Source organism: Drosophila virilis, chromosome 4, assembly GCF_030788295.1.
Source record: "Drosophila virilis strain 15010-1051.87 chromosome 4, Dvir_AGI_RSII-ME, whole genome shotgun sequence".
Taxonomy (NCBI): Eukaryota; Metazoa; Arthropoda; class Insecta; order Diptera; family Drosophilidae; genus Drosophila; species Drosophila virilis.
This window is the reverse complement of record NC_091546.1, coordinates 25,038,756-25,063,905: the sequence shown is the minus strand read 5'-3', so window position 1 is coordinate 25,063,905 and position 25,150 is coordinate 25,038,756. Positions and strand designations below refer to the sequence as shown.

The window sequence follows — 25,150 nt, the reverse complement described above, 5'->3', positions numbered from 1 at the left end:
AATAAGCTATATTTCATATGTTTCCGATTTTTTTTTATAGATTTTTATTATAGTCTTGAAAAAGTTCATTTTATTATGCATTCTCTTGATATATGTTTTGTTGATAACATTTAATAAGATTTGATCGTTAATTATAATATATAATTTTCCAGCTTGTTTCTTTGGTTATGCTAGCACATATGATATAAGTATATAGGCATACGTATGTATATACACAAATTAGTTCATTTTTGTTTGTTGAATGCAATGTATGCAATATATATATATTATATTATATTTTCATTATATTTTCCGATTGCTAGCATCAAGCTATGCGTGCCAAATTAAATTTCCATTCAAATCAACATCAGCCAACAGTTTTCAGTTTCAAGTCTTTCGATTTGTAGGTTTTTTTATTTTTTCTGTTTGCAGGTCAAACATTTTGCCAATCCCGAACATTCATAAGCAGCTGAAGAATGCAGAAAGTTTTACAGCTTATATAATTGCACTTGAGAGTTTTTATTTTAATTATTTTAGATAAGTTAAATCAGAGAAGTAACGCCAAGAGAATAAATACTTTTACGCACATTTGCGTATGCGTTTGTTTTTTTTATTTTTGTTTAAATAATATATGCATAAAAAAAGAACAAATTAAAAAATTAAATAATAATTAAAGTATATTTGAAATTATATGGAACTAAAAACAGTTAAATTGCAAACATTTCAAAAATGGCATAATTTTAGCTATGAAATTAAATATGTTCATAATTGTATGGAGAGAAAAAATTAAATGTTATAGTTATATGAATAATTTATAAGTTATATATACAGCTTCATTCATCAACAATCTCAATCTCAATATTTCGCTTTTATTTTTAAGTTGATTTCCAAAATTCTTTTTCGTTTCTCGACCAAAACAAAGCGCGCAGCCGGCGCTTAAATTTATAATTATTTATAAAAGTTGTGTTTTTTTTTGTTTTTATAATCTTGCTGTTGTTGTCGATTTAGGTCCCACACAATTTTGCTAATTATACAAATATACGTGTTCACAATTATTACAATTTTTTTTTTTTTTTTTATTATGTAGTTGCCTTTTGATTAGCTTGCTGACTAAATTTAATTTCAATTGCAAATAGGATAAGGTTTTTCTTGGTTTTGTATTTTGCATTTGTCTAAAATTTGCTTCTCATATTATAGCCATAATTTAAATATATTTATATATATATAAATGTGTGTGTGTGTTTGTGTGTATGAAATCATGATGAGAAATTGTGTGTATGCATGTTTTAAATATTGATAAATGGGTTTTGTTTACATATATATCTATATATATATATATATATGTGTATGTAGAATAGTACTTTTACATTTAAATGTGTAGAAAAATTCGTTAAATTGATTTGCGTATAGTTTTTAGTTAAGTTTTTCTTTTTGTTTAACTATTTATGTTGATCTTTAATAGCCACAAATACAAATTGTTGGTTTGGCTAGCAAATGGCTTGACAAATTTGGTTAATGCAATGGCTGCACAGCCATTTATTGTTTAAATAATAATATTCCTACGATTTTTGTATTGCAGTTCTGCGTTTTAAATTTCAATTTTTTATCATTTTCAATTTGGCTGCAGTCTAGTGTTTAATTCGATTTTGTTTATACATATATAGTATTTTTAATATATATATATATGTATATTTAAGCATATATAAATATATAGAAATCTGTTTTAGTGCAAATGCTACAAATTGTTAGCCTTCGCCCCACAAAAAAACTCAACCACACAAAATTCACAAAACACAGCGTCCAATCGCCCTCAAACTGCGGAGGCAGCGTGTTGGCGGCTTCAAATTCACCACAGTCACTTAACAATGACTCGCAAACTGTTTGACGCTTAGCAGTATGTGACACAATGATTCCAAAACTTTGAAAGTTTTATTGCATTGCTGCCGGCGGCTGTTGTTGTCGTTTTGCTTCGATTCCGTGTGGTCTGGCGCATCCGGCGCTAGGTAACCATCTTGATAAATAGGAGTGCCAGCAGCATATTGACAAAAAGCACGAGCAGCATCAGCTGTCGTCGCACCAGCCAATCCTGTCCAGAAATAAATGAAGTAGCATTTAGTGCCCGGCTAGGCTAGGCTGAGCTGAAGCCCTCTTGAACGGAACACTCACCTTCACTTGCGGACTAACCAAATACAGCAAGGGATTCGCCCGGAGGCGTTCGTTGACTTCGATTTGACGACGCACGGCCTCGCGGCGGGCCGAGCCCAGAGCGGAGACTTCCTCGCGGCTCATCGCCTCCGTGGCGCGCGGCAGCTCCTGAAAGTCTGGCATGGACTTCTTGCGCTGCAGCGACACATTGATGGGCACCGTCTGTGGGTAACAAAGAGAGAGAGAGAGAGAGAGAGAGAGAATGGGAATTTTAGTTATGCAACAGTTTTGGATGCCCGACTGGATGCATGCAACACCACCTCAACGGGCGGCTCCACTATCCAGCTCTCGCTGGCGCGACGCGCCAACAGCGCCGGCGAGAACATCAAGTCCTCCTCATCCTCCTCTGGATACCAGTCCATGTTGTTGCCGCACAGCTAGATTATTTACAGTTCGACAGCCACTGCTGCAGCAGCTTGCATAAGTCTTATGAGTCCTATTGGCGCCGCCTCCAACTTGTAAACGAGTTGTTCATTTTTACTAAACACTAATTATGCCGACACCCGGCGGTCGTCGTTGTCAGTTGCCAGCAATGCGCCCCGTGGCCAAAAATAGTTCAACACGCACGGCACTGAGCCAAAACAACAACAACAACAACAACAAGAAGAAGAACCCCTCTGCTGCCTCAGCCTCTGCAGTTGCTGCTCATCGAGAATATATATATATTTATATATTTATATTGTTTAACGAGACATATACACAAATATATATTTTTATGGCGGCCAAGTGGCAATCGAGTTTAGCAGAATTTGTTTTTCGGCCGCCGCCTCTGGCGGGATCAACGCGTCTTTTGCTACTACCAAAGTGCTTTCGCCAACTGTCGCCAGCCAGCGACAACTGAGCGAGGCGACAGATCTTCCAATGGGCCACCACTTGTGAAGTGTTCATCGCATTCAGCGGAGACGATCAGCGGGCCGTAGAGCATGCCCACGACACACATGCATTCCATTCTGGCCTGGCGTGCACTCAGTTCCGCCTATAAATAGCCGGAGAATGGGCACATGTTCCGTCCAGCTCTCTCGCGCACTCTCTCTCCCTCTCTCTTGCTGATTTGTGTTATTGGCAGCTATTCTCTTTTGGCCAGATATATGGTATATGAATCAAGTTAATTGCGCGGATTAACTGCGTTATGAAATATTTGGGCTTAGCTACCCGGGAATCTGACAAACAGACGCGTGCACATTTTATGAGCCGCATAAAATTGCAAAAAAAAACTTAAATGAGAATTTTGATTTTGATTTGCGTATCTATTAAACACACAAGCACTTACAGAATTCCGTATACGCTTCATAATCTGACGATTTTTAAATTGAATAGAGAATAGACTTAAAAGGAAGAAACATTAACTATTTTCGCACATCGAAGATGAAATACCCTTGTAATAATGACGTTGAACCGATTTTGATACGAGTTTGCGCATAAGGCGAAACTAATAAATGCCGAGTTTGGTTAAGTTGTCTGGGTATATAAATAAGTTCTTCATACATAATCTGTATACTATTAGTTGGATATTGATAGTGATAATGAAACTAATAACAGATCGGTCCAGATATATTGATAAACAAACAAGTTGTTCATACCAGAAGCTACTCATCGACCGATTTTTCCAATTGCGGTTAAAGTAATCCGATTTCGATAGCTTTGAAAATAGACAAGCTAAGTTAATCAAGCTAATCAAGAATATATATATTGTTTATTATGTCGCAGATGTTTTCCTCTTTGCGTTACACGTTTCATGACGCAACTAAAATACTCTATACAAGGGTATAAAACTACGGCATCTTTGCAATTGAAGCTTCTTAAAGGATCTTGAGAATTTCACATATATGAAAAATCTTCAAATATATTTAGATTTTATTATAAAAATTACATATTTTTAGGTTGCTTTCTCAGAAGCTGATCCAGATGCTATTTAACTGAATTATCATCGACTATCATTTTGGAACTTATCTGTTTCTTCCTTCCGTTTAATTTGCTTTGGTGCCCTCGTACGAAGAACTATTCGCTACAACTGCTCTAAATATTATGTGTGCTGGAGTTGAGTTCGGAACTAAAGATTTAATCGCGATTCCGTCTTAAACAAATAATCTTTAGGATAAGCTTTAGATTATTCTTTATAATATTTGCTCTTTAAGGATTTGCTAATAATGGGTTTAGGATTTGCTAGTAGTGTTTTTTTAAAAGCCAACAGCTTACCTTCATTTTCTTGCCACCACCGCCGCCGCCGCCACCTTTGCCGCCCATGGCCACGCCCACCGGTGTCGCAGGCTTGGCTGGCAAATACAAGCTTTCCGTGCGTTTGGGTTGCAAGGGCGAGGGAATGATATCCTGACCGAGCGTACGTTGACGCAGCAGCACATCCTCGAAGGGCTGATTGGGCGACGAGAAGAGCGGCTCCGCCGCATTGCTTTGGCTGGGCGCACGCCCACCGCCACTCCCCAAACTGGGCGTTCCGGCGCGTGATAAACGCCCACCAGCACCAGAGGGCAGCGAACCGTTGCCGGTCATGGTCGAGGTGGCAGTTGTGGCCGAAGCACCCGCCACCGGTGTTGTGCCCCGAAATACTGAGCCAGCGCGTGGACGTCCATCCGGAGTGCTGGTGCCGCCACCGCCGGGGCCATTGGGCATACCATCGGCAAGCCCGGAGCGATCGAGGGAGGCCTGACGGGAGCCGGCAAAAGCGCCGCTCATGCGGCTGGCCGCGCGCGCATATCTATCAATGGAGGAGTCCCGACTGGGCGGTCGCTTGTAGTGGTCAAAGTGATCAATGGACGACTGCTGGCCCGTCTGTCCCAGCATGGGCGGTCGCTGTCCACGCGGCTGCTGCTGCGCCGCGGCCATTGCAGCCGCATTGGCGCCGGCATCCGCCAACTGTTGCTGCTGCTGCTGGGACGCGCGACGCAACATGCTCGTGGTATTGTGACTGGGCGAGGAGTGCAGCGAGGATTGCTGCTGCAGCTGTTGCTGTTGCTGCTGCAGCTGTTGCTGTTGCTGCTGCTGTAGCTGCTGCTGCTGTTGCAGCTGTTGCTGCTGCTGCATCTGTTGCTGGTAGAGTCTTTGTTGCTGTTGTTGCTGCTGTTGTTGCTGCTGCAGCTGCTGTTGCTGCTGCTGGTGGAGCAACTGTTGGTGCTGCTGTTGCGGCGAAATGTTGCTAGGTGTCAGGTTGGCGTTGCCTGCGCCAAACGGCGTCTGCTGCTGATTCAGTTTAACATTACCGCCGGGCGGCTGTTGCTGCTGGAACTGATATGCAGGATTCATTTGTGGATTGCTCTGTTGCTGCTGCTGCTGCTGTTGTTGCTGCTGTTGCTGCTGATGCTGCTGATGCTGCTGCTGGTGATACATTTGATTGATGGCGCTGACGACCTGCGCATGGCTCGGCTGCGCTTGGCTGACCAGCCCCGAGAGATCCGTCTGCGGCGAGACGGGCAGCTGCTGCGAATACATGGACGACGGCACGGGGCACTCCGACTCGTGTTGCTGCTGCGACATGCGGCGCTGCTGCTGCTGCATGTTCACGTACTGCTGCTGTCGTTGCGCCTGCGTGGCATAGGCATCTGAACCGGAGCCGGAGCCAGCGCCGCCGCTACTCGCCGGCGAGAATTGCTGCTGCATAGAGGCCGCTGTCTTGGCTCCGGTCATGCCCAGACCCAGATCCACATTTGTTGGGCCCGGGCCGCCTCGAAAACGTTCGCGCTCGCGATAGCGCAACTTCTCGAAACGCTCCAGCACCGAAGGCTTGAAGTCGGGCGCGAATTCGCGGGCCATGCGGACGGCATTCTCGCAATCGATGCGCGCCTGCTCAGCGGCAACGTCCGCATTTTGTGCCTTGGCTGCGGCTGTGGCCATGCGCGAGATGGCCATGTCCGAGCGTTGCATGGCCATCTTGAGAGCGCGCTGCGCGGAATTGACGGCGGCCGTGATGCGGTCACGGAATTTGCGCGAACGCGCCAGGAACAAATGCTTTTTCTTCTGGCTGGTGATTAATATGTTGTTCTTGTATTTTCCCTCCTCGACGTTGCCATCACGGAACGTGGTGACACCATAGCCATGCTTGCGATTGTTGTACCACTCGCCCTCGTATCTGTGTATATTGGATCATGGATTAGTATTGCGATCTGCCAATCTTAGCTGTCCACTTACTTGAGCCCATCGCTGCGCTCGGCGACACCGTGACCGCAGCGCTTGTCCTTCTTCCATTCGCCCATGTAGGTTTCCACCACCGTGGGATCCAGTTGCTCATCGTCCATGGTAAAGCTGGCATTGGACTCTGTATGCGCAGATCTGAAAGTGTCATAAATATATAAGATTTTTTTTTTTCAGGAAGCAAATTAACAGCATGCCAAATATGTTTCCCTAGTTGTCTAGAATGGGTTATTCCATATTTTTACAAATAAAGCTCAGCTCTTTTCTATTCCCTTCATCTCATTAATAAAGATTTGTTGCATTCCTAGCGATAAACGTGTGCCCACTTACTTAGTTGTCAAATTTGACTGCTCGGAGCCGGTGCTAATCCATGAGGCCGATGACATTGTGGACCTTATGCTGCCTGAAGCAATGGTGCCACGTTTCTCCAGATCGCCAGTGCTGCGTTGTTTACGCATTTTCAGACCCTGCCGAAAGGATAACCCATTACAAAGGTCTTGGAACGTGCTGAGGGTTCGGCTGCTTACCATTAGAAATCCCTTCTTCGTCTTTTCCGTGAGACTGTTGCGTCGAACGGGAAGCTTATCCGACTTGGCGGTCAACACAAAGCCGCCACGTATCTCCTCCGTCTTCTCAACAGCCTTGGCGGCATTGCCATTCTCAGCACTGCGCAGGGAACTCAACGAGGCGTGCAGATTCTTGCGACGATGATGAGAGGCGAGGCCAAAGGGCGCCGAGGTGCGTATACCATAGCCGTGCCGCTTGCCCTCTTGCCACTGACCCTGGTACTTGCCTGTAACAAAAAAAAAAAATAAAAAAAAAAGGTCTAATGAGTCTCGCTCGCTCTCTCTGTCTCTGTCTCTGTCTCTGTTGCATTCGCTGGCCAATTAAAATGCAAATGATAAACACAACCGCATTGTGTGACCTCATTGGAATGCCTCAGGCTAGCGGAAGTCCTGCTCGACTGCATCTACTTAGCATGGAATACATTCATTAGCTGGGAGCTCATTCGTAGGCTTTGCGGCAAGTAACTAGTATTCTATTAATGGGTCCACGTGTCTTGCGCCATTTGGGGAGCCTACTTAAGAGGGCCGCCTACTTTTATATTGTGCTCTCCGACCGGAATGTCGAAAAAGGTTGGGTTATTTAATTAGTAAATGTTGCTAAGGCTTAGCAAATGGCAATTTATAGTTTGAGCAAGGCAAACAGCAGGCAGACATTTAGTATTGTTAACTCAACTGGATAAAAGGTTACTGCAGCTATTCGCAATTGAACTTGTAAGAAAAGGGAAGGATACCTACAAAATAAAGAGTTTAATAAAGAAAGGACGCCGCAAAGCTAATCGCATGTAAAAATCCCATTTATAAGGGTCTATAAAATGTATACCTGTTTAAATCTGATGGATTTTCAGACATTTTTTATATTAGACCAAAATTAATTTAATGTGCATATGCCTAGTGCCTTTGAGAGACTCTACGAGCAATCTATATTATGCATTGACAAGCTGAATATGTCCGTCTAACAGATCTTAAGCAAGCGCATATTATATATAATTTGCATTGCATTGCAAGCACATGAATCGATGAACCACACTTATGAATAATAGCCTGAATACAATGAGTGCATCGCATGCATTCACAATGACATTTTCGAAACAATGTAAATTGTAATTATATTTTAATATTTGCCAGTGTGTGTATTATTCAAGCACGTACACACACACACACACACACACACACCCCCACACCACACACAAGGCAATGCATGATGATATTGAGCCATATGCTCTGGTACCGTACCACTAGGCGAGCTAACCGAATTTCCCCAGAAAAAACCCACTCATGTTGCAAAAATGTTTCAAAAGAAAAACGTAAAAGACTGAGGAAAATATGACGTCAGGCTTTGGTCACTCTGTGCTCTGCGTGTGTGTGTGGGTGTGTGTGTGTGTGCGAGAGATTTTGGCTTACCGGCAAGGCAAAAACAGAACATTGAAATGGCCTATATGAGTACACACACACACACACACACATGCACATGTGCCGAATTATTACAGAAACGTCAAAAAGTAAAATAGAACAACAACAAATTGATTTCAGCTGCTTCTGTTGTTGTTGGCTTTTGAAAATGGGCCAGGAAACGGACGGCAAATGATCTCATGCATAAGGCGCCGTTACGTATACGCCGTGTGAATTCGCTTACCGCCATCTGCATAGGTCTCGCAACCGGAACCATCCTGGTAGCCCTCGTTCCAGGTGCCCTCGTACTTGGCCGTCGACACGGTGCTCTCCCTAACACCATAGCGTCCTTTGTGTCCATCCTTGGACCACTCGCCGCGGTAGATCTGGCGACCAATCTGCTCCACGCCCAAACCATGTCGTCGTCCATTCTGCCATTGGCCCTCGTAGTGTGATCCGCTGCAACAATTGAGAAATCAGTGTGAGAACATGAATGGATCGGCAGCAAATGTCCCTATGCTCCTACTCTGAATTTACTGGGTTCATTAATTCAAAGTTAATAACCCAAATTAACTGATCAATGGCAAATTTAAGTCCACAAATCAGGCAGAGGAATACTTTATCTGTTCTGAACTGTCATTATTGCTAAGTTATGCTATTGCAGCAACCAGGATAACTTCAACATTTTAGAAAGAAGTATTTCCGTTCCACTAATTTCAAAAATGTCTTTCTTTCTTCCTCTTATCTGCCATTCACCCCAAACGCACACACCAAGCGCTGCCACCTAATTAGGTTTTAATGCGCTCGTGACGTCACAGCTTCTACTGCGCTATTGTGACTGGGGTTATTCTACATAGCCAATATACATTATGAATATTTAAGTCAACCCATTTTTACGCAGCAGAATGACGTTAAGTTAATAAATTGAACTAGAAGAACTCACCTGGGCCAAATGTACGATCCGGATACCTCAAAGCCATAGTTCCAGGCACCTGCATAGGCGCCCTGGTGCTTGGGGCCGGTGCAAACGCCGTGCCCGTGGGCCTTGCCCTCATCCCAGCCGCCGCAATAGGTGCCGCCATCCTCAAAGTCGAAGCGACCGCCGCTCATTGGGGCGCGCTTGATGCCGCCGCCGGAAGCGGCCTGGGCAGCGGCATAGGCGGCCATGTCGCCCCCATTTTGTTGGTGCTGTAGTTGTTGTTGTTGTTGTTGTTGTTGTAGCTGTAGCTGTTGTTGCTGCTGTAGCTGTAGTTGTTGTTGTGTTAGTTGGTCAGCTTGTTGCATACTCAATGCTTGTTCTTTGGTATGGCTATCGTTTGCTTCTTCTTCTGCTTCTTCTTCTTCTTTCTATTCTTCGTCCTAGGTTCTACTACTAAGTGTTACGGTTGTTGTTAATGTCGCTTTGAGCTTTTTATGTTTTCGTATGCTGCACATTGATTTACTGCTCAATTGTTGCTGTTGCTGTTGTTGTTGTTGTTGTTGTTGCTCCTGCTTCATTTGCATTTGTTTATTGTGTGTGTTAAATCTAACTTTTAGTTCGTTTCGCTTAGTTTCGTTTTATTTAGTTTGTTGTATTAGCTACGTAATTAGTTGGTTTGTTGTTCATTTGTTCCTTTGTTGACTTGTGCTTAGCTTAAAGTTAATTCTGTTTGGGTTAATTTGTTGATTTTTCACTGAAACGCGAAAGTTACAACTTGTTTTCTATTTTGATTCTGTTTGCCTTCGACTCATCGACTTGTAGCTTTTAAGTAACGATCAAGTTTCTAATGGGGCTCTTTATGCTAATGTCGTAGGCCATCATTGGGTAAGGTTTAAAGCTGAAAATGAAAAAAGTCAAAACTGTTAATATTGTATTCAATTGTTATCACTTAAGACATTAAGCTAAAAATAGTTACGCTAAGATAAATTCAATATAATTTAAGTGAAATTCATCTGGTCAATGATTATTTCAATTTAATTTTATTTTTCTATACATTTATATAATTTGATTTACTTTCAATTGCAATTATTTCAAAAGTAAAATCAATTTGAAAATATATTTGCCCATTATGCAATCAAGTCGAACAAATTTTCTTGTCTCGTATTAACATTGGAGAAAAGCTCAAAGTTGCATGCCATTAAGTTTTTGCATTTTCCAAAATGATTTATAACGCTATTTTATTGATTTTTATCTGTCAGATTTTCTTTAGTTTTTTTTTTTTTTTTTAGGCACGCGCGCGGCAAAATGTTTATGATGTAAATAAAATCTATTGAAATGAGATGCTAAAGAAAAATACCTCAAATGAATGTAGAAAGAGAGCAATGTTGATGATGACGATGGCGATGACGATGATGATGATGAAGATGTGTTGTTGTTGCTTTTGTTGATGTAGATAAAATGTATTTTGTGCAATCGCAAAACTACTCGCACATATCTGTATATTTGTATGAATGTATATATTTAAATATGTATTTCGAGCTGTTGTTTGTTAATAACAAATACGATTTTCAGTTAAGTTTTGGCTTGGCCCCGATGGCTAACAAAATTTATAGGCACAACACAGCATCATCCTGTACATAAGACAATACAACCGAGCTGTATATGTATCTACAGATACATATGTTTGTATCTGTGTATATGGGTTCCCGCAAATGGGCAGCGTCAAAGGCCAACGAAAAAGAAATTCTCAATGGCGCGCCGCCTAATGAGTGGGAGGCGGCTGCAGGTTGCCACGCTCAGCTGTTGCCCGGTGGCAGCCCCACTCGCTGTTGCCCCACTCGTTGTTGCCCCACTCGCTGTTGCCCCACTCGCTGCTGCGATCAGCGATTGTGGGCACTCGGCTGTTTATTTGTTTGCACGTATCCGCGATAGTAGTAATAAAATATTATGAAAATTGCATAGTAGCACACAAATGCCAGACACAGCACTTGCAAAGTTTTCATTTTTTTTTTTTTCTTTAATTTTCTTGCATTGTTTTTATCTGAGAATTAGATCAAAGTTCTTGATATGTAGCTCCTATGTGTATTGTGTTGCTTGTTGTTGTTGTTTGTTTTTTTCGCTGCGGTTTTTTGTAGTTTTGCCAAGTAGTTTTTTTTTTTACTGCCTCGTAATTATTTATGTTGCTCGGCCATTGGGCTTTTGCTTTCTTTGAGAGCTGTGTAATTTGTGCGTCTGGGCCATGTGTTAAGCATACATTTTTTTGTTTTAGGTTTTTAGTTTTTATTGTGGCAAGCGTGTTGATATGAGAAATTAAAACTTTTGTTATGTATTTGTGATTCATTTCGAGTAACAGTCGAATAAACAATTGCTTTAAACTTTGAATGTATTCAGTGTATGAATTACATACATTTTTCGATCTAATATTCTATATGTTCTACAAGGAAGCAATAAATAATTAAGAATTAAGTACCCGTCCAGAGGATTTATTGATACACTCTTTATGTATATCCAGAGGGAGAGAAATAGCTAAACGAAATTTCATAATCATAGATTGTTACTAAAGCACTTGCAAATACTCAGAAAAACCCAAAAACGCCAACTTACAACAATGGCAACAGTGTCTGGAAAAAGAAGAGCAACAATAATATAAACGGGCAGGAAATGTGCGCTTAACGCGCATTGCGTATACGCCATGTGGCTCAGTATTTAATGCCTTGGCATTGCGATAGCAGTGGTGCGGTTAAACCAGAGCTACAGCGGAAATTGTTTATTTGGAAATTCTTCACTCTGTTGCAAATAATTTACACTGTATAGCGAGAGAGAGAGAGAGGGAGAGGGAGAGCGACAGAGAAGAAGAGAAGAGACAGAACGAATGCTTTGCCTGGGCAGGCTTATCACATGGCTGAGAGAAATATCAGAGATAGAAGGGCTAAAAAATTACATCTTTCGATAGGGAAAACAATGAAATTGTTATTTTTTTATTAAATTCAGTGTAGAATTCCGTTGTTGGTCTTAGAAGCAATTCAAGTGGCAATAAAAGTCAAATATGCATGGAATGTCCACAACAAAATAATTAAAGATGAAATTTACTTTTTATTAGAATTTAAGTGCTGTTTAATAAATTTTGGCTAAAGTCTAGTCAAAGGCATTTGTTGTATGGCCAGAAGAATTAATTTTAATACAAGATGTTCTTATAATTCAAGAGGAATTTGAGTTCATGAGAAACTTATTCAGTTTTTCGATTCGCTTGCATTAGACTTATCTGTATTGAAACCCTTCACATTTTGGCACATTTCGAACAATAATTTTCTGTTTACAAGAACATATTTATTATTTCTTTAGCGTGTTGTTTAGAATCGATCGATTGAATATCATGAAATACCAATTGCAGCACTATTTATTTAACATAGCTATTCATAAAATGACCGCAAGCGTTTCGAGCACTTTTTCTTTTCATTTTTGGCATAGCTCTGTTTTTCGGTTTATTGTTCTCTTGCGGTTGCCGACCAAACGAAACGAAACGAAACAAAAAGAAATTCAAATTCAAATTCAATTTTGAATTCTTCTGAAGCTTTTGTTATTAATAGCAAAATACACACACCGAGCAGAGCAGCTGCGCCTGCCGCGGGGCCAGCGGTCAGCGGAGGAGCAGGTTCCCAGTTGCCTGCGTTACGGCTGCTGTCTCTGGCTGCCAATGTTATTTTGTTTAAACATTAATGATGATGAAAACACACACGCATCGCACAGTGCATGCGATTGTATTCGCACTCGCACTCGCACTCGCACTTGGGAAACGTTTCGAGTTCTCTGTTCTGTTCTGTTCCCAAAAAATTCAATTACTCTGTGTAAATGCTCGGGATTGCAAAGCCAAGCGCGTAGCATAAACAGCAACAGGCAACACGCCAAATGCTGCAGGCAACATTTTGTTCTTTAGAATGGGAGCCATAAATTAGGCTAGGGCGCCGTACAACTTTTAAGAAAGAAACCATAACGAATACAAATCTTTACTTCTGCAGCAGTTAAAATCAAGTGCTTATGGCACTTGGCTTATGATAATCTTAGGTTTTATTGTGCAAATTTTAGAAAATATGTATGGTTATTAAAAGTTATACAATAAGAAATACTAAATCTGTGCCATTTGTATAACAATCAGAAACTGATTAAAAATATTTAAAACAGAAGTTTATTTAAATTTGCAATTTTTTCTTTATGATAGTTACATAGTAAAAATAAGAATATAATAAAAGAATGAAATAGGCAGAGACTGTTTTAGAGAAACACAATTTATTTTGGTCATATTTTCGGAACTGGATTGACTTTGACTGAGCCAAGGAACGATTTCTACGCATGAAACGAATCTTAAGTTTGCAATCCTTAGAAATAATCACACCCTAATAAGTATTATCCTTATTATTCGAAGGCATGGATTAACTGACAACTGTTTGGCAACAGTTCTTAACACAACCAGGACAACAAGATTCTAGGCGCTAACCTGGCCAATTCGATGTTTACCCAGGCAAGTGTCCAACTTTATCAGAGCACTCGCTCGAGCTGAGCTGATAAAAGCATTTACGTATGCGCATTTATTTATAAACAAGCAGCAGCCGCATGTATCATTGTTATTTTAAAAATTGCTGGCTGCCAACGAGCAAAGCAAAATAAATAAAATTCGCTTTGCGAAAAAAAGAAACAACAAAAATAAAATAAGATATGTAGAAGAAAGAAAAAAAAAAAAACTCGTAATATTGTTGAACTGTATTTTAGGTGCTTTGGCAAAGTCTATTAAATTTTTTGCGAGCAAAAAGTGTCCCTGGTTCGGGTTCTAGTCGTGGTTCTGTTTCTGTTGGCCAAAACGAAAATTAAATAATAGTCCACTGACTGACGTCGTTGTCGATGTGTTTGCGAACGGGGATGAGGATGGGGGATGGGGGATTGGGGTGCGGATGTGGTTGGGGCACGACTGACAGTCGTCAGTGTCGCCAGTTCTTGAGTGCGTTTTGCATTTTGTTTGTTTTGTGTGTTGTTTTTTTTATTTCAGATTTTTATTTTGGTTTTTGGTTTTGGTCGAGTTGCATTTACTTTTTGTTTTAGCTGAGCAATGCGACTGCGTTTCAATCAATCTCCACTGCACTCTCGGACACGCACACTCACACACACTTATTCACACACAAGCACACACACACACACACACACACACATGCATACTGACACAAACACACATAGACAGCGACACGCAGCGTTCAGTTTTTGGTATTTTTAGCATATTTTTGTCGAACAACGCGCACTATTCGTATATTATATGTAGCAGAAGGCAGGCAACACATTCTCTAAATTGAAATTATTTATAGGACCACCAAAATTAAGTATTAACAACCAAACCAGCCTTCTAGCTACTGTAGTTATTGGCCTTATCTAGTTGATTCGAGTGGCTTGGTAATGAACAATGCCGACATATTATGCTATGTAAAATCATTTAAATTAAAAAAAAAAAAATGGCACAACAGTCTTTAAATATTTGAAAAAATGTCTTTAAGTATAAATAAATATTTCAATTGTGGCTTAGGCACTTTGTCGGACAGCAACTAAAAATACGACAGCTCATTTTATTTTAGTTTAATGTAATATTTTGAATATGAATACAAGCGTTTCAGTAATAATTTAATATCTCGATTAATTATAATTGTTATATTTATTTATCAACAGAGACGGTAAAATGTTTTTAATTTTGTTTGTTAACCAATTTTCATCTCATTTGCTAATGGCTAAAGCAATAAATTATATTCACTTTTTGACGAATTTTCACGAGTTTATTATGCATAAATGTTGCTCGTTTGTACAAACTATTTTGTGGCATTTTATCATAAATATTTATTTATAAACAAATAAATATATATAGATTTTATAGTTGAATTGATTATTACCAACCATGGAACTGATGGCGTTTGATGCGAGGACTTTTAATTGTTTTATAACTTATTTAACGCAACAAAATTTTCCACACACACACACACGCACACGCACACACATGCAAATGCACTCACACACGCACACACGCACACACAGCTGCGCATAGAACAAGTCGGGCAAATTTGTTGGTAAAAAATGTGAAAATTTTTGTGTTTGGCCGCACACACACGTTAAAAATAGCAAAAGGCAAAGGCGTTGAGAAAATGTTGAGAAAATCCCGTGCCTTGAAACGTTTTTAGTTCCAAACGGCGCTGCGCCGAGTCGCTGACAGCTGGCAACGCGTACGGCACCGAATGGAGATGACAACGGTAACGGCAACAACGACGACGACGACGACGACGGAGCTGTCGAGATATGAGCGAGAACACCGAACGGAACGCACGAGCGGCGGCCAACGACTGGCGATCCGCTGGCAATGGAAACGGGAAAGGCGATCGCTGAACGCCTAACTCTGCACACTGAGCGCTGATCGCAGATCGCAGATCGGCCACCGCGCAGTAATGAGAACCTACGCCCGTAGGAAGAACCTTTTGGGCTTGGCGCACAGGACGTATGCGTGATGTGATGGATGGCGTGTATTGCGTATACGCCTAATGAAACCAACTTTGCTCAGCGAACGGCAAGTCGACGCGACATTTAGCAATACGCGGACACGTCCAAACGCCAAACGTTCGCAAAGCGAAAAGAAAACCCCAAACAGCTCTCCCAACTGTGCGCGAGCATTTTTTCGGGGATCCGCTGAATTCATCTGTTCAGCTACAGCGCGACTGGAAAGCAACATGGCTACAAAGCGACAAAGCGACATAGAGAATATACAAAATGCTACAATTCGTTTGGGATGCATCTCTCTCTCTCGCTCTCTCTCCTGAACAGCTGTTGCCAATTGTTGGCTCCGTATTTATGTGCGACTTTTGGGCATCAATTCGCGCGTATAATATAGACATAAAAATATGAATGAATGGCCGGTGGCATTCACCGATCGCTGTCCATATTGCCTAGTATATATGTACAGTGTGTACACTATGGTGCTTTGTTTGCCTTGCCAGGTAATTGGCTAAATGACAGCCAGGTAATGTGTGTGTGTGTGTGTGTGTGTGCTGACTCATAAACTGAAAAGGCTATGGCCAATGATGGACATCGACATGCTGGCCGGGGGTGTGGTTGACAGTTGACTATGAATGTTATGAGTGCGTGGATAAATTCAAACCAATTTAAACTGAACCATCAGCTAACTAGCTGCAGCTACTGTTCCTGCAGTTGAAGGCTCCAAATTTATGTTGCTTCATAACCGAGCGCCACTTATCCTTGTGGCTTGTGGCACCCAGTTAATGACACAGCCACCCGGCTCGACACATGTGCCCCAGTTTTTAGTGCGCAGCAAATGCAATTACCCCACATAAATGAACGTCTCAAAGCGTGCCATTAAATATGTAAGCCACAAATGCTGTTAATACTTTGCCATTGCCTTTTGCGTGGTAAACACTTAAAGCGGACAGCTCCTAAACGTAATTCCCTTGAGCTTCGGACACCAAACGCTGGCATACGGCACGCAATGGAGTGATCCGGCAGACGCAGACATTGTTCTTCTTCTATTTGACGGCTTGCTGCCCGTCAAAAGCCATTAACTGAAGTATATAGAAGCATTGAATGGCACGCACACAGACATACAAGCACACGGACCACAATGCTCCTGAGTAATCAGGTTATACAATTTCTAAATTAAAAAACAAATAAGTATACTATATACTATATATACTACAATATTGCCAGTGCGCAGAGACCATTTTTCTTGTTGCGCTCGCAGTGCCTAAACCTTATTTTCGGGTATGTTAACTTAGTTATGCGTCTTGCACTGTTCAAAAAACACAAAACTTATTTTATTCATGCAGCTTGTGGGCGATAGAATGCTAGTTTGAGGAAATATAATTTGCTTCTTATTCTATTTATTATTATTGCTATTCGCGTTTAACTCTAGAAAACTCTCTGCTACAATTAGCTGCACAATTGCTGTACAAATTATTGTTAGCAATAAAAACTAGAGAAGTAACTCGCTCGAAAATTGAAAAATTAATTAATTGAAAAAATTAATTAATAATACAAATTGATGCACAAATGGTTAAGAAGAATTTTAATGAATTGTCAACAAGTAAGAAATCTTGTCTTCGAGGTGACAAGGAAATAACTCTCTAAATGTCTTGCTATTAATTCATTCATAATTCAAATTAGTTGACTTGTAAACTTAATCTTTCATAAATGTAGGCTAGTTAAAGGGTGTTTTAAAATCGTCACACTCCCAAATACCTGGTGGCCAACAGCTGCCGCCTTGTCATGCGTCGTTAGATCTCCTTCTAGCCCTTTGAGTCGTGCTCCAAAACCGGTCAATGCAAGCTACATATCTATTATTATATATATAAATATAAATATATATAAATATATATATATTTCTATGTGTAATAGGCACTCTGCGGGCGGGCGCCTATGTTGGGACCTGTCAATGCCCAGCGCCTGTCCAAGCCAGACAAATTTGACAGGCGAGTGCGTGGGTGGCAGAGGTAGCCAGGTTGACTACAGCGCTTCCTGTTACCTGGCTGTCTGTCAGGAAGTGTCAAATGGCGTGGTCTGTTTTCTGAATCGTTATAAAATATCGTTGTAAAAGTGACGTTGAGCACAATGAATGTATAATTGCTACACAAAATTGGAAGCGTTTTTGCGCCAAAAATCAAATTTGTGTTTTAATCGGATTACAAGTCAGGCAATGCAATAAGCATGGAAATTTACAGAAATGGCATGAGATACATATGTATATAGTATGTGGTAGCTGGCAACAATGGTCTCAAATTGCTTTGGTACTTTGGCCTTCGGCTTGGGTTATCGTTTGCCACGTGCCTGGAACTCAAGTACAGGCCAATTTCCATTTTGGCTCTTGCCAAATTATGAATTTAAATGTTTTTATTATAATTTAATTTTGATTGCCTGTGCCTGCACACAAATATTTCTGTCAGCCACATTCTGTGCGATATCTGCCTCGATTTTGTAGTCTTTTGATTTGTTTTCGCATTCAGAATTTCCATGAATCACGCACACAAAGAAAACTTCTGACGAACCAACAAAAATATTCCGCCTGCCACAAAACAATCAACAGACAGCCGTGTGATTAAACGTCGGGCATCTGCAGCTTGAGGTCGATTCCACCAGCCACGCCCCCATAGTCATGTGGGAGTAAAGCCTACGGAAGTTGTCCACACAAATGATACAAGCTCGTAGTTTGATTGATGCAAAGTATATGGATAGTATTTGCGACAGAGTTGAAAAGCCAAGCAAATGTTCACTTATCGATTTCCCCGTTGAAAGAAATGCCCAAGCACGTTTACGTTTATTCAGACAATGCTGATTGATTTTGGCCTTAAAGAGGTTAAGAGATATATGAAGAGCTTAATTTACTTCAAAGTATTTTGTCTACCGCCACTAGGATGAAGGATCATACAATCGAGAGTTTTTATATGTTTTTGATAACTTGTTTGAATCTTAATCTAAACAACTTTTCTTTTTTAAAATTATATTTCGCTTAACTTTGTTTAATACCAGATAAGGTAATCATGTTTAATCATCAGATAAGGTAACTGCAGTCAAAATTTCAACTTCGCACCTCCTACGATTTGGAATGTGCGTTGATCACCAATCAGTCAGTCAATCAGTCAGTCAATCAGTCAGTCAATCAGTCAGTCAATCAGTCAGTCAATCAGTCTGTCAATAAGTCAGTCAGTCAGGACAAACAGTTTTCTTTACAGTGTTTCTCTGATATGTTTTTTGTTTGACTGGCTGATGTGCAATTATAACAAAAACCTTCTCAATGAAAGATCGTTTGTTGTTAATATTTTAAATTTTTGAAAGCTTGACTCAAAATTTTATTAGATTATATAGGTATGAGTAATATATTCGTCAATCAAACTAGATCAAGCAGAAAAACGAAGGCAGGTTTAATATGATTCAGCTACTTATAATAACACAAATCGAAAGTTTTCAAGTATATTAAAAAGTCAATCAAATAACTAAACGGTAAAAATGTGATCTTGCGCCATGAGAAAAGGGTGACAAAGTGGGTAATGAAATCCTTTAAAACAGTTAAGCTGCTAAAAACCGTATTCATGTAGATATAATAATATAAAAGCGTATTCATAAAACTATGGCTTGCAACGAATAACTTATAGATACCTATCTGCCTGAGGCATTTCGGCTAAATATATAAATATTAAAACAAATGAATCACTATCCAACCACTCGAAATCGAGCCAAGCTGCGAACTTGGCGAATCAAGCAGCTGTTGACTTGAAATGCAAAAGGAGTCCAGGAAAAATCCGATAAAAATAATGAAATATTTATGCATGTGTAGCGCGTATGTGTTAAGTGTGCTTGCGTGTGTGTGTGTGTGTGCCATTCTTATTGTTGTGTCAAATACAAAGGGATTGAAGCCAATACACACAGATACACATCACGTAGGTCGTTATGAGGGGAAGGCGTGGACTGCAAGCAGGGCGGCATAATAACAATATCGAGAACAACGAACAACAACTTGAAGCTGCTTTAAGTAAACACAACACACACAACACACACACACACACACTCTCGCACTTGTGTAAATGCATATGTATGGGCAGATATTTATATTTAGATAGGATGGTCCTGTGTGTGCCTTGGTCCTGGCCGCTCTGATTGGCGCGATAAGCACTAAAGCCGCAAGACAAAAAACTACTAGAAATCGACAAGAGCTCACACGTTAAGTGTTTATAGGATAATACCTATAATATCCATGTATTTGGCTCTGTGCAAGCCAAAAGATTACAACAACAGTAGCCATAACAATAACACTTAAAAGCCAAGCCAAGCGGGCCAACAACACAAGCTCAGATACGCGTACTTACAGATACGAAGATACGAGTCGCTATCTAGAGCTTAAGCATAGTATTTAAAGTCGAACTGCTGACGGCCTCAGCCGCATCCTGCTGTGCGCTGACACCACAGAGAACCACGGATCCAAATCGAGGACAGCGGGCCGTGGCAGCGGCACGGGGCGCGGGCAGCCCCAGATGCGGTTGCGGATGTGCATGTACTATGCCGAAATTTGTTTAAACAGTATTTGAAATTGGGTTACTGCCGAGCATTACATAAGGCCCTGGAAAGAAAACATGTGTAGTATGTGTGCGTGTGTGTGGCACATACATAAATCTCAACAAATATGCAGCGCACAGCGCACGCACTAAGCAACAACAACAAACACGAAAGTCATGGCGGGCACATGAATCACTTCGGAGGGAGGCACCCCATGTACATGCACAAGTCAAAGGCCATTGCGAATGTAAACTTCAAGAAGGCCAAATTTTATTCTCAAGGCTGAAATTGGGCGAATAAACTAGGAAAATTGTCAGAGCATCGCAAATTTACAGCTCTTTAAGGGCAAATAAAAAAATGGAGATAAAAACTCTTGGAGCCTAGCACAGCTGGGCGCTTGAATACGAAAATACGCTGAAATATTCAGAATGCAAAAGGTCATAAAAATGTATGCCTGCGTTTACTAGACATGGATTTTATAACTGCAAAAATACTTAAGAATTTTTTAAAAATGTTGTCTAAAAAAGACATTGCGAAAGGTTATCAAGACATTTGTATTTCTCGAAAAAAAAAACAATTCCCTTTTATGAATTGAGTTGTTGGAAAAAGACTCGTTTAGACTTCATTGCTTCAATGGATTAAGGTGGAGGGTGAAATACCATCCCATAATGTTTCTAACTTTCTTTTTATGCATTACGAACTTTCTTGTTGAATGCATGATGGTTTTTTTTTATTATATATATATATATTTTTTTTATTTTATTGTCAGTTGCATTTATATTCTTTGGGCTTATGTTGCCAGAACCACGTAAAGAGCTTTCTCATGTTTGTGTATGTCACATTGTTCCGGCTGCACTTTTGTGCTTTTACCTATTTTTTTTTGCTTTTTGCTTCAGGGGTCACCTTCTCTATGTCTGTTTACTAAGTGATGCCCCCGCTGCTGGCCAATAAACAACACTCGTGCAGTCTGTGGAAAGCGCACAAATCTAAAATCTGCAGTCGCCTAAAGCCCGCAAATCTTGGCTTGTGGCGTGGCCAAAGGCGAAGTGCAACACAAAAGGAACAAACAAGCGAGCAAACAAACTGGCAAACAGACTAACAGGGCGCACGTTTAATTTAAAATTTCCCGTGCAAGGACACTGGAGCTGACGAAATGACAAACAGGAGGCGAGCGCTGAGTGAACGGACAAACTGTGCAAAGAGCACACGGGATATCCGTTTCCGTTCTAACAAGTGCCACCCTAAAAGCAGACACACACACACACACACACACACACACACGCGCACAGAGTTGCAATGAAGCGCACTTTGCAGTAGCTTCCGGTGCTCGTACTCAGCAAAATACCAATACCAACACATGCCTATATTGAAGGATGCCCATGTAATGTTGAAATTGACATAAGCACAGACACAGGCGCTTGATTGTGCGGCTTGTCTGACTGTTGCTGGCCATAAAAATGTACAGAACACTCATACGCCGTGTGGCCACCCAGTGACAATAACACGCGACAAATACACGGCAAAAGGAAAGGAAAGGGAAGGTTGCAGCAGGGCTTACAGTAGGGCATAAAAGATACCAGGCGGACAAGTCGCTGTTTATGCTCATGTAGGTGACGCACGCCTTCGACTAAAAATCTTTGTTATTTCGGTTCTTTTTTTTTTATCAGAAAACAGCTAATTTGATCAAATATGCATAGATGGCATTTTCGAAGCGTGTGTATATCAGAAGGGTGTTTTGTACTTCAGTTGGCTGAGATTTAAATATAGACCAGGCTATGACGACTTATGAATCATTTATGAATAAGCTATAAAAATAGATCAAATGCGCACTTGTACTAGACCTGAAATATAATTAAGCATAGATATTTTTTATATAATTGTCTTACAAATTGGGCTATTAATAAACAAGTCTAAAAGCAAACAATTTTTTCAATTATTTTTCTTTTATAGAAATCAGGTTTAGGCCTGACCTAAAGAAGTTGTGAGTCGCGACAAGAAAATATAAAAATTATTCTAAGTAGAAATTAAAGAATTTGTTTTCGTTCAGCAAAATGTGTACATAAAAATATTCTTTTAAAACAAATTATAGTTTCTCGGAATAAAGTAGGGAAATATATATAAAAGTGGGCAAATGTTTAAATCTTTAAAAGAATAATACATTTTCTACTAATTGAGAAAATAAATCAATTTAAAATTATTTATGTAAAACTTAAAAAATTAAAATATGCTCACATTGAAATTGATTCCAAAAATTTGCCGCTCAATTCAAATGCTGTCAATCCGCAAGCCACAAAAAAAAAAGCAGAAGATAAATAGATATGTCACACGTTTTGCAGTTCATCCAATGTCAGATGCAATTGTCGCATACACATTGATATTTGAAATAGATGCGAAAATCCGTACAGGTACTCATATGTGTGCATATGTATTTTATATAGGTTTTTATTTATATTTTGCTCATTCGCTCTGCAGCTACTTGTGGATTCTTTTGTTTCTTTCGGTTCTGTTCGGTTCGTTTGTGCTCAATGCAATCGTTTTAGAAATGAGAATTCCTCAGATTTATTGTTAATTTTTATATTGAAAACGACGTTGTTTATAATATGAAGGGGTAGGGGGAAGGTGTTAATTATATGCGTGTTTTGCGGATGCCTTTGCTGGCTGTTTTTCTGTTTTGTTTGTATTTTACGCGCGCGTTCGTTTCGTTTTAGTTGTTGGTTCGTTTCACACTAAGCGAACGAAAATCATTGAAATTTTCTACTCAAGCGAAAATGGCCTGTCTGCTGCTGCTGCGGCGGAGACGGTGACGGCGACGGTGACTGCGACTGCGACGCAGCGCAGGAAAAACCCAAAAAAATAAAACAACACTCTCTTGAATGTTTTTTCAACTGCAAGGAGGCAGCACTTAAACAGAGAGTGGGAGAGAGAGAGAGAGCGCGTGCGAGATAGTGTGAGTGAGAGCGCTGCGAGCACTAATGGCAAGCAATGAAAAGCTTTCCCTCTCCTTCATTTATTTGTTTGTTTGTTTTTGTTATGGCGCGCTACGAAGTTGCCAGACTGCCTCAATACCAATATGGCGTATGCGTAATGCGTTTTTTTAAAACGCGAAACGCTTGCTGAACATGTGAACGCGCGCGTTTGTGAGTGTGTGGGTTGAAATCTTAGAAAACGAGGGGGAGGAGGTGGGGTTTCTTATGCTAAGCGCTGATAGCTGCGGTTATGTCTTCGGCGGGCAGGATTCCTCGCAGCGTTGTTTGGAATTCAAATATTGTTGCTGCCAATGTGTGTGTGTGTGTGTGTGTGTGTGCGCTGAATAACAATTACGAATATATATTCACAAATATGAACAAAATGAAATATAGACTGTGTGGCACTAAGACAATCGCTTCAATTTTCCACTTTGCTGCCTTTTTCATGGCTAACGATGGCAAACGAGAATGTTTTGTTGTCTACATACCCAACCAACTATTATTACGGTTAACACATATATTATTCAATGCATGTACCCCTAAAACTATTGTCATAATTGGCTGAGACAGAAGGAAAGCAAGTATCAACTAATGGCTTTACTTTAATTTCAAAATTCTTCACTCAAGAACATAAATTTTAGCTTTTATAATTGAATGTTGCATTTTTCATATTATATTTATATTTTTATATTTAATACTAAAAACAAGAACAATTTAAAAAAAAAACTTTTTGAGCCTTAACTTGTTTAATGAGGTTGATTTAGTCTCGTAAATCCGTTAGTCAATAGCGAAAACTTTTTAAGCTGATTATCTGGCGAAAGGGATTTCGATATTTATGTAAAAATCATTGACATTAACCATACTAAAGTTCATAATGCCTGAGAAGCAGTTTGTCATGCTTCACCTTCGTGACGGACTCATTGGACCTTGAATTATAGATTAATTACAGGAGGCAGTCAGCTTGACGGGCACCGAGAGGGGAAGATGATATTTTAACAATAAAACCGTTTTCAAGGACTTGCCTGGCCACTGTCACTCACCTAGACACACGCATATGGACGAATCATATACATATGTGCGTTTGTGTGTGTGTGTGTGTGTGTGTATGTGTGTGTGTGGCATCTACAGGTAGCCGCAGCAACGATACCTCCACAGTTTGCTTCGATTTTCTAACGAAATCGAAACTCTACACTGCAAGAGCGCTGCCGAGAGCAACAGCCGACAGAGAAAGAGAGAGAGAGAGAGAGAGAGAGGGTGGGGAAAAAGCGCAAAATGCGCTTCAGAAATGCATCGCACTGACACAAAAAATCTGTGTGCGCAATATTTGCAACATTTTGGGCTTACGTTTGTTGTCGGCCTCCTGATTGTTAGACTGAATTACAAATTTTTCAGCTAACTGTTGTTAAATATTCATGACAGTTATTTGGATGCACACACACACACACACTCGCGTACACTAAGCCAAACACAGCGCGTAACTGACACAGACACTAGAAAAAGTGCTGTGTGCTTTTAGGCGCCCGCAGGACTAGCGTCTGTCTCGACTGTCCTTTGCCAACTGAAGGCACGTCGCGAAAGTTTGTTAGCTTTAAAGCGCCGCCAAAAGGATTGCACTTGAAGCTTCCACTGTTGACCAAGTTTCGAGTCGGCTTCGTGCGCTGCTCGGCTGCTCGGCAGCTCGGCAGCTCGGCTGTTCGTGTCAGCTCGTGCCTGCATGTAGGCCAACACAGAAACGAGCCTCCTTTTTATTGAATTTTTGCGCGCACGCATCAGCAGATAAGCTTTCAATGGCGCGGTAAATTGTTGGTGAACGCGCGGGTGTGCGGAGGTTCGTAGGAGGCTAGAGTGAAGCGTATGCTTGCGGTAAATTGCAAGCCAACAAAGTTGTAAACAAATCATTAAAACCGTAT

The 25,150-nt window shown here is 40.6% G+C and overlaps 1 protein-coding gene across 6 annotated transcripts; it reads right to left on the bottom strand.

The window, feature by feature from the left end:
• Positions 1–894: 894 nt before the first annotated feature.
• jp (junctophilin) lies at positions 895–24,790 on the bottom strand. Of its 6 annotated transcripts, none has more exons than XM_070209430.1 (9): positions 24,585–24,790; positions 9,226–10,099; positions 8,527–8,741; positions 6,855–7,120; positions 6,658–6,794; positions 6,325–6,465; positions 4,381–6,265; positions 2,146–2,346; positions 895–2,065 (listed from the first exon to the last, which is right to left on the bottom strand). In XM_070209430.1, the coding sequence occupies exons 2-9, from the start codon at positions 9,564–9,566 to the stop codon at positions 1,979–1,981; spliced, it is 3,273 nt and encodes a 1,090-aa protein (XP_070065531.1). In that variant the 5' UTR covers positions 9,567–10,099; positions 24,585–24,790; the 3' UTR covers positions 895–1,978. The 6 variants fall into 6 exon arrangements, with proteins under 6 accessions (XP_070065531.1, XP_070065530.1, XP_070065534.1 ...); XM_070209429.1 differs by lacking the exon at positions 24,585–24,790 and adding an exon at positions 22,507–22,991; XM_070209433.1 differs by lacking the exon at positions 24,585–24,790 and adding an exon at positions 15,773–15,815.
• Positions 24,791–25,150: the final 360 nt, after the last annotated feature.

Bases quoted from the DNA above. Each gene is read 5' to 3' on its own strand.
- jp (XM_070209430.1), bottom strand. From the start codon at position 9,566: ATGCAACAAGCTGACCAACTAACACAACAACAACTACAGCTACAGCAG. The intron at 6,795-6,854 runs GTAAGCAGCCGA...TCCTTTCGGCAG, and splicing joins CGAAGAAGGGATTTCTAATG to GGTCTGAAAATGCGTAAACA. The intron at 2,347-4,380 runs GTAAGCTGTTGG...TGTTACCCACAG, and splicing joins GTGGTGGCAAGAAAATGAAG to ACGGTGCCCATCAATGTGTC.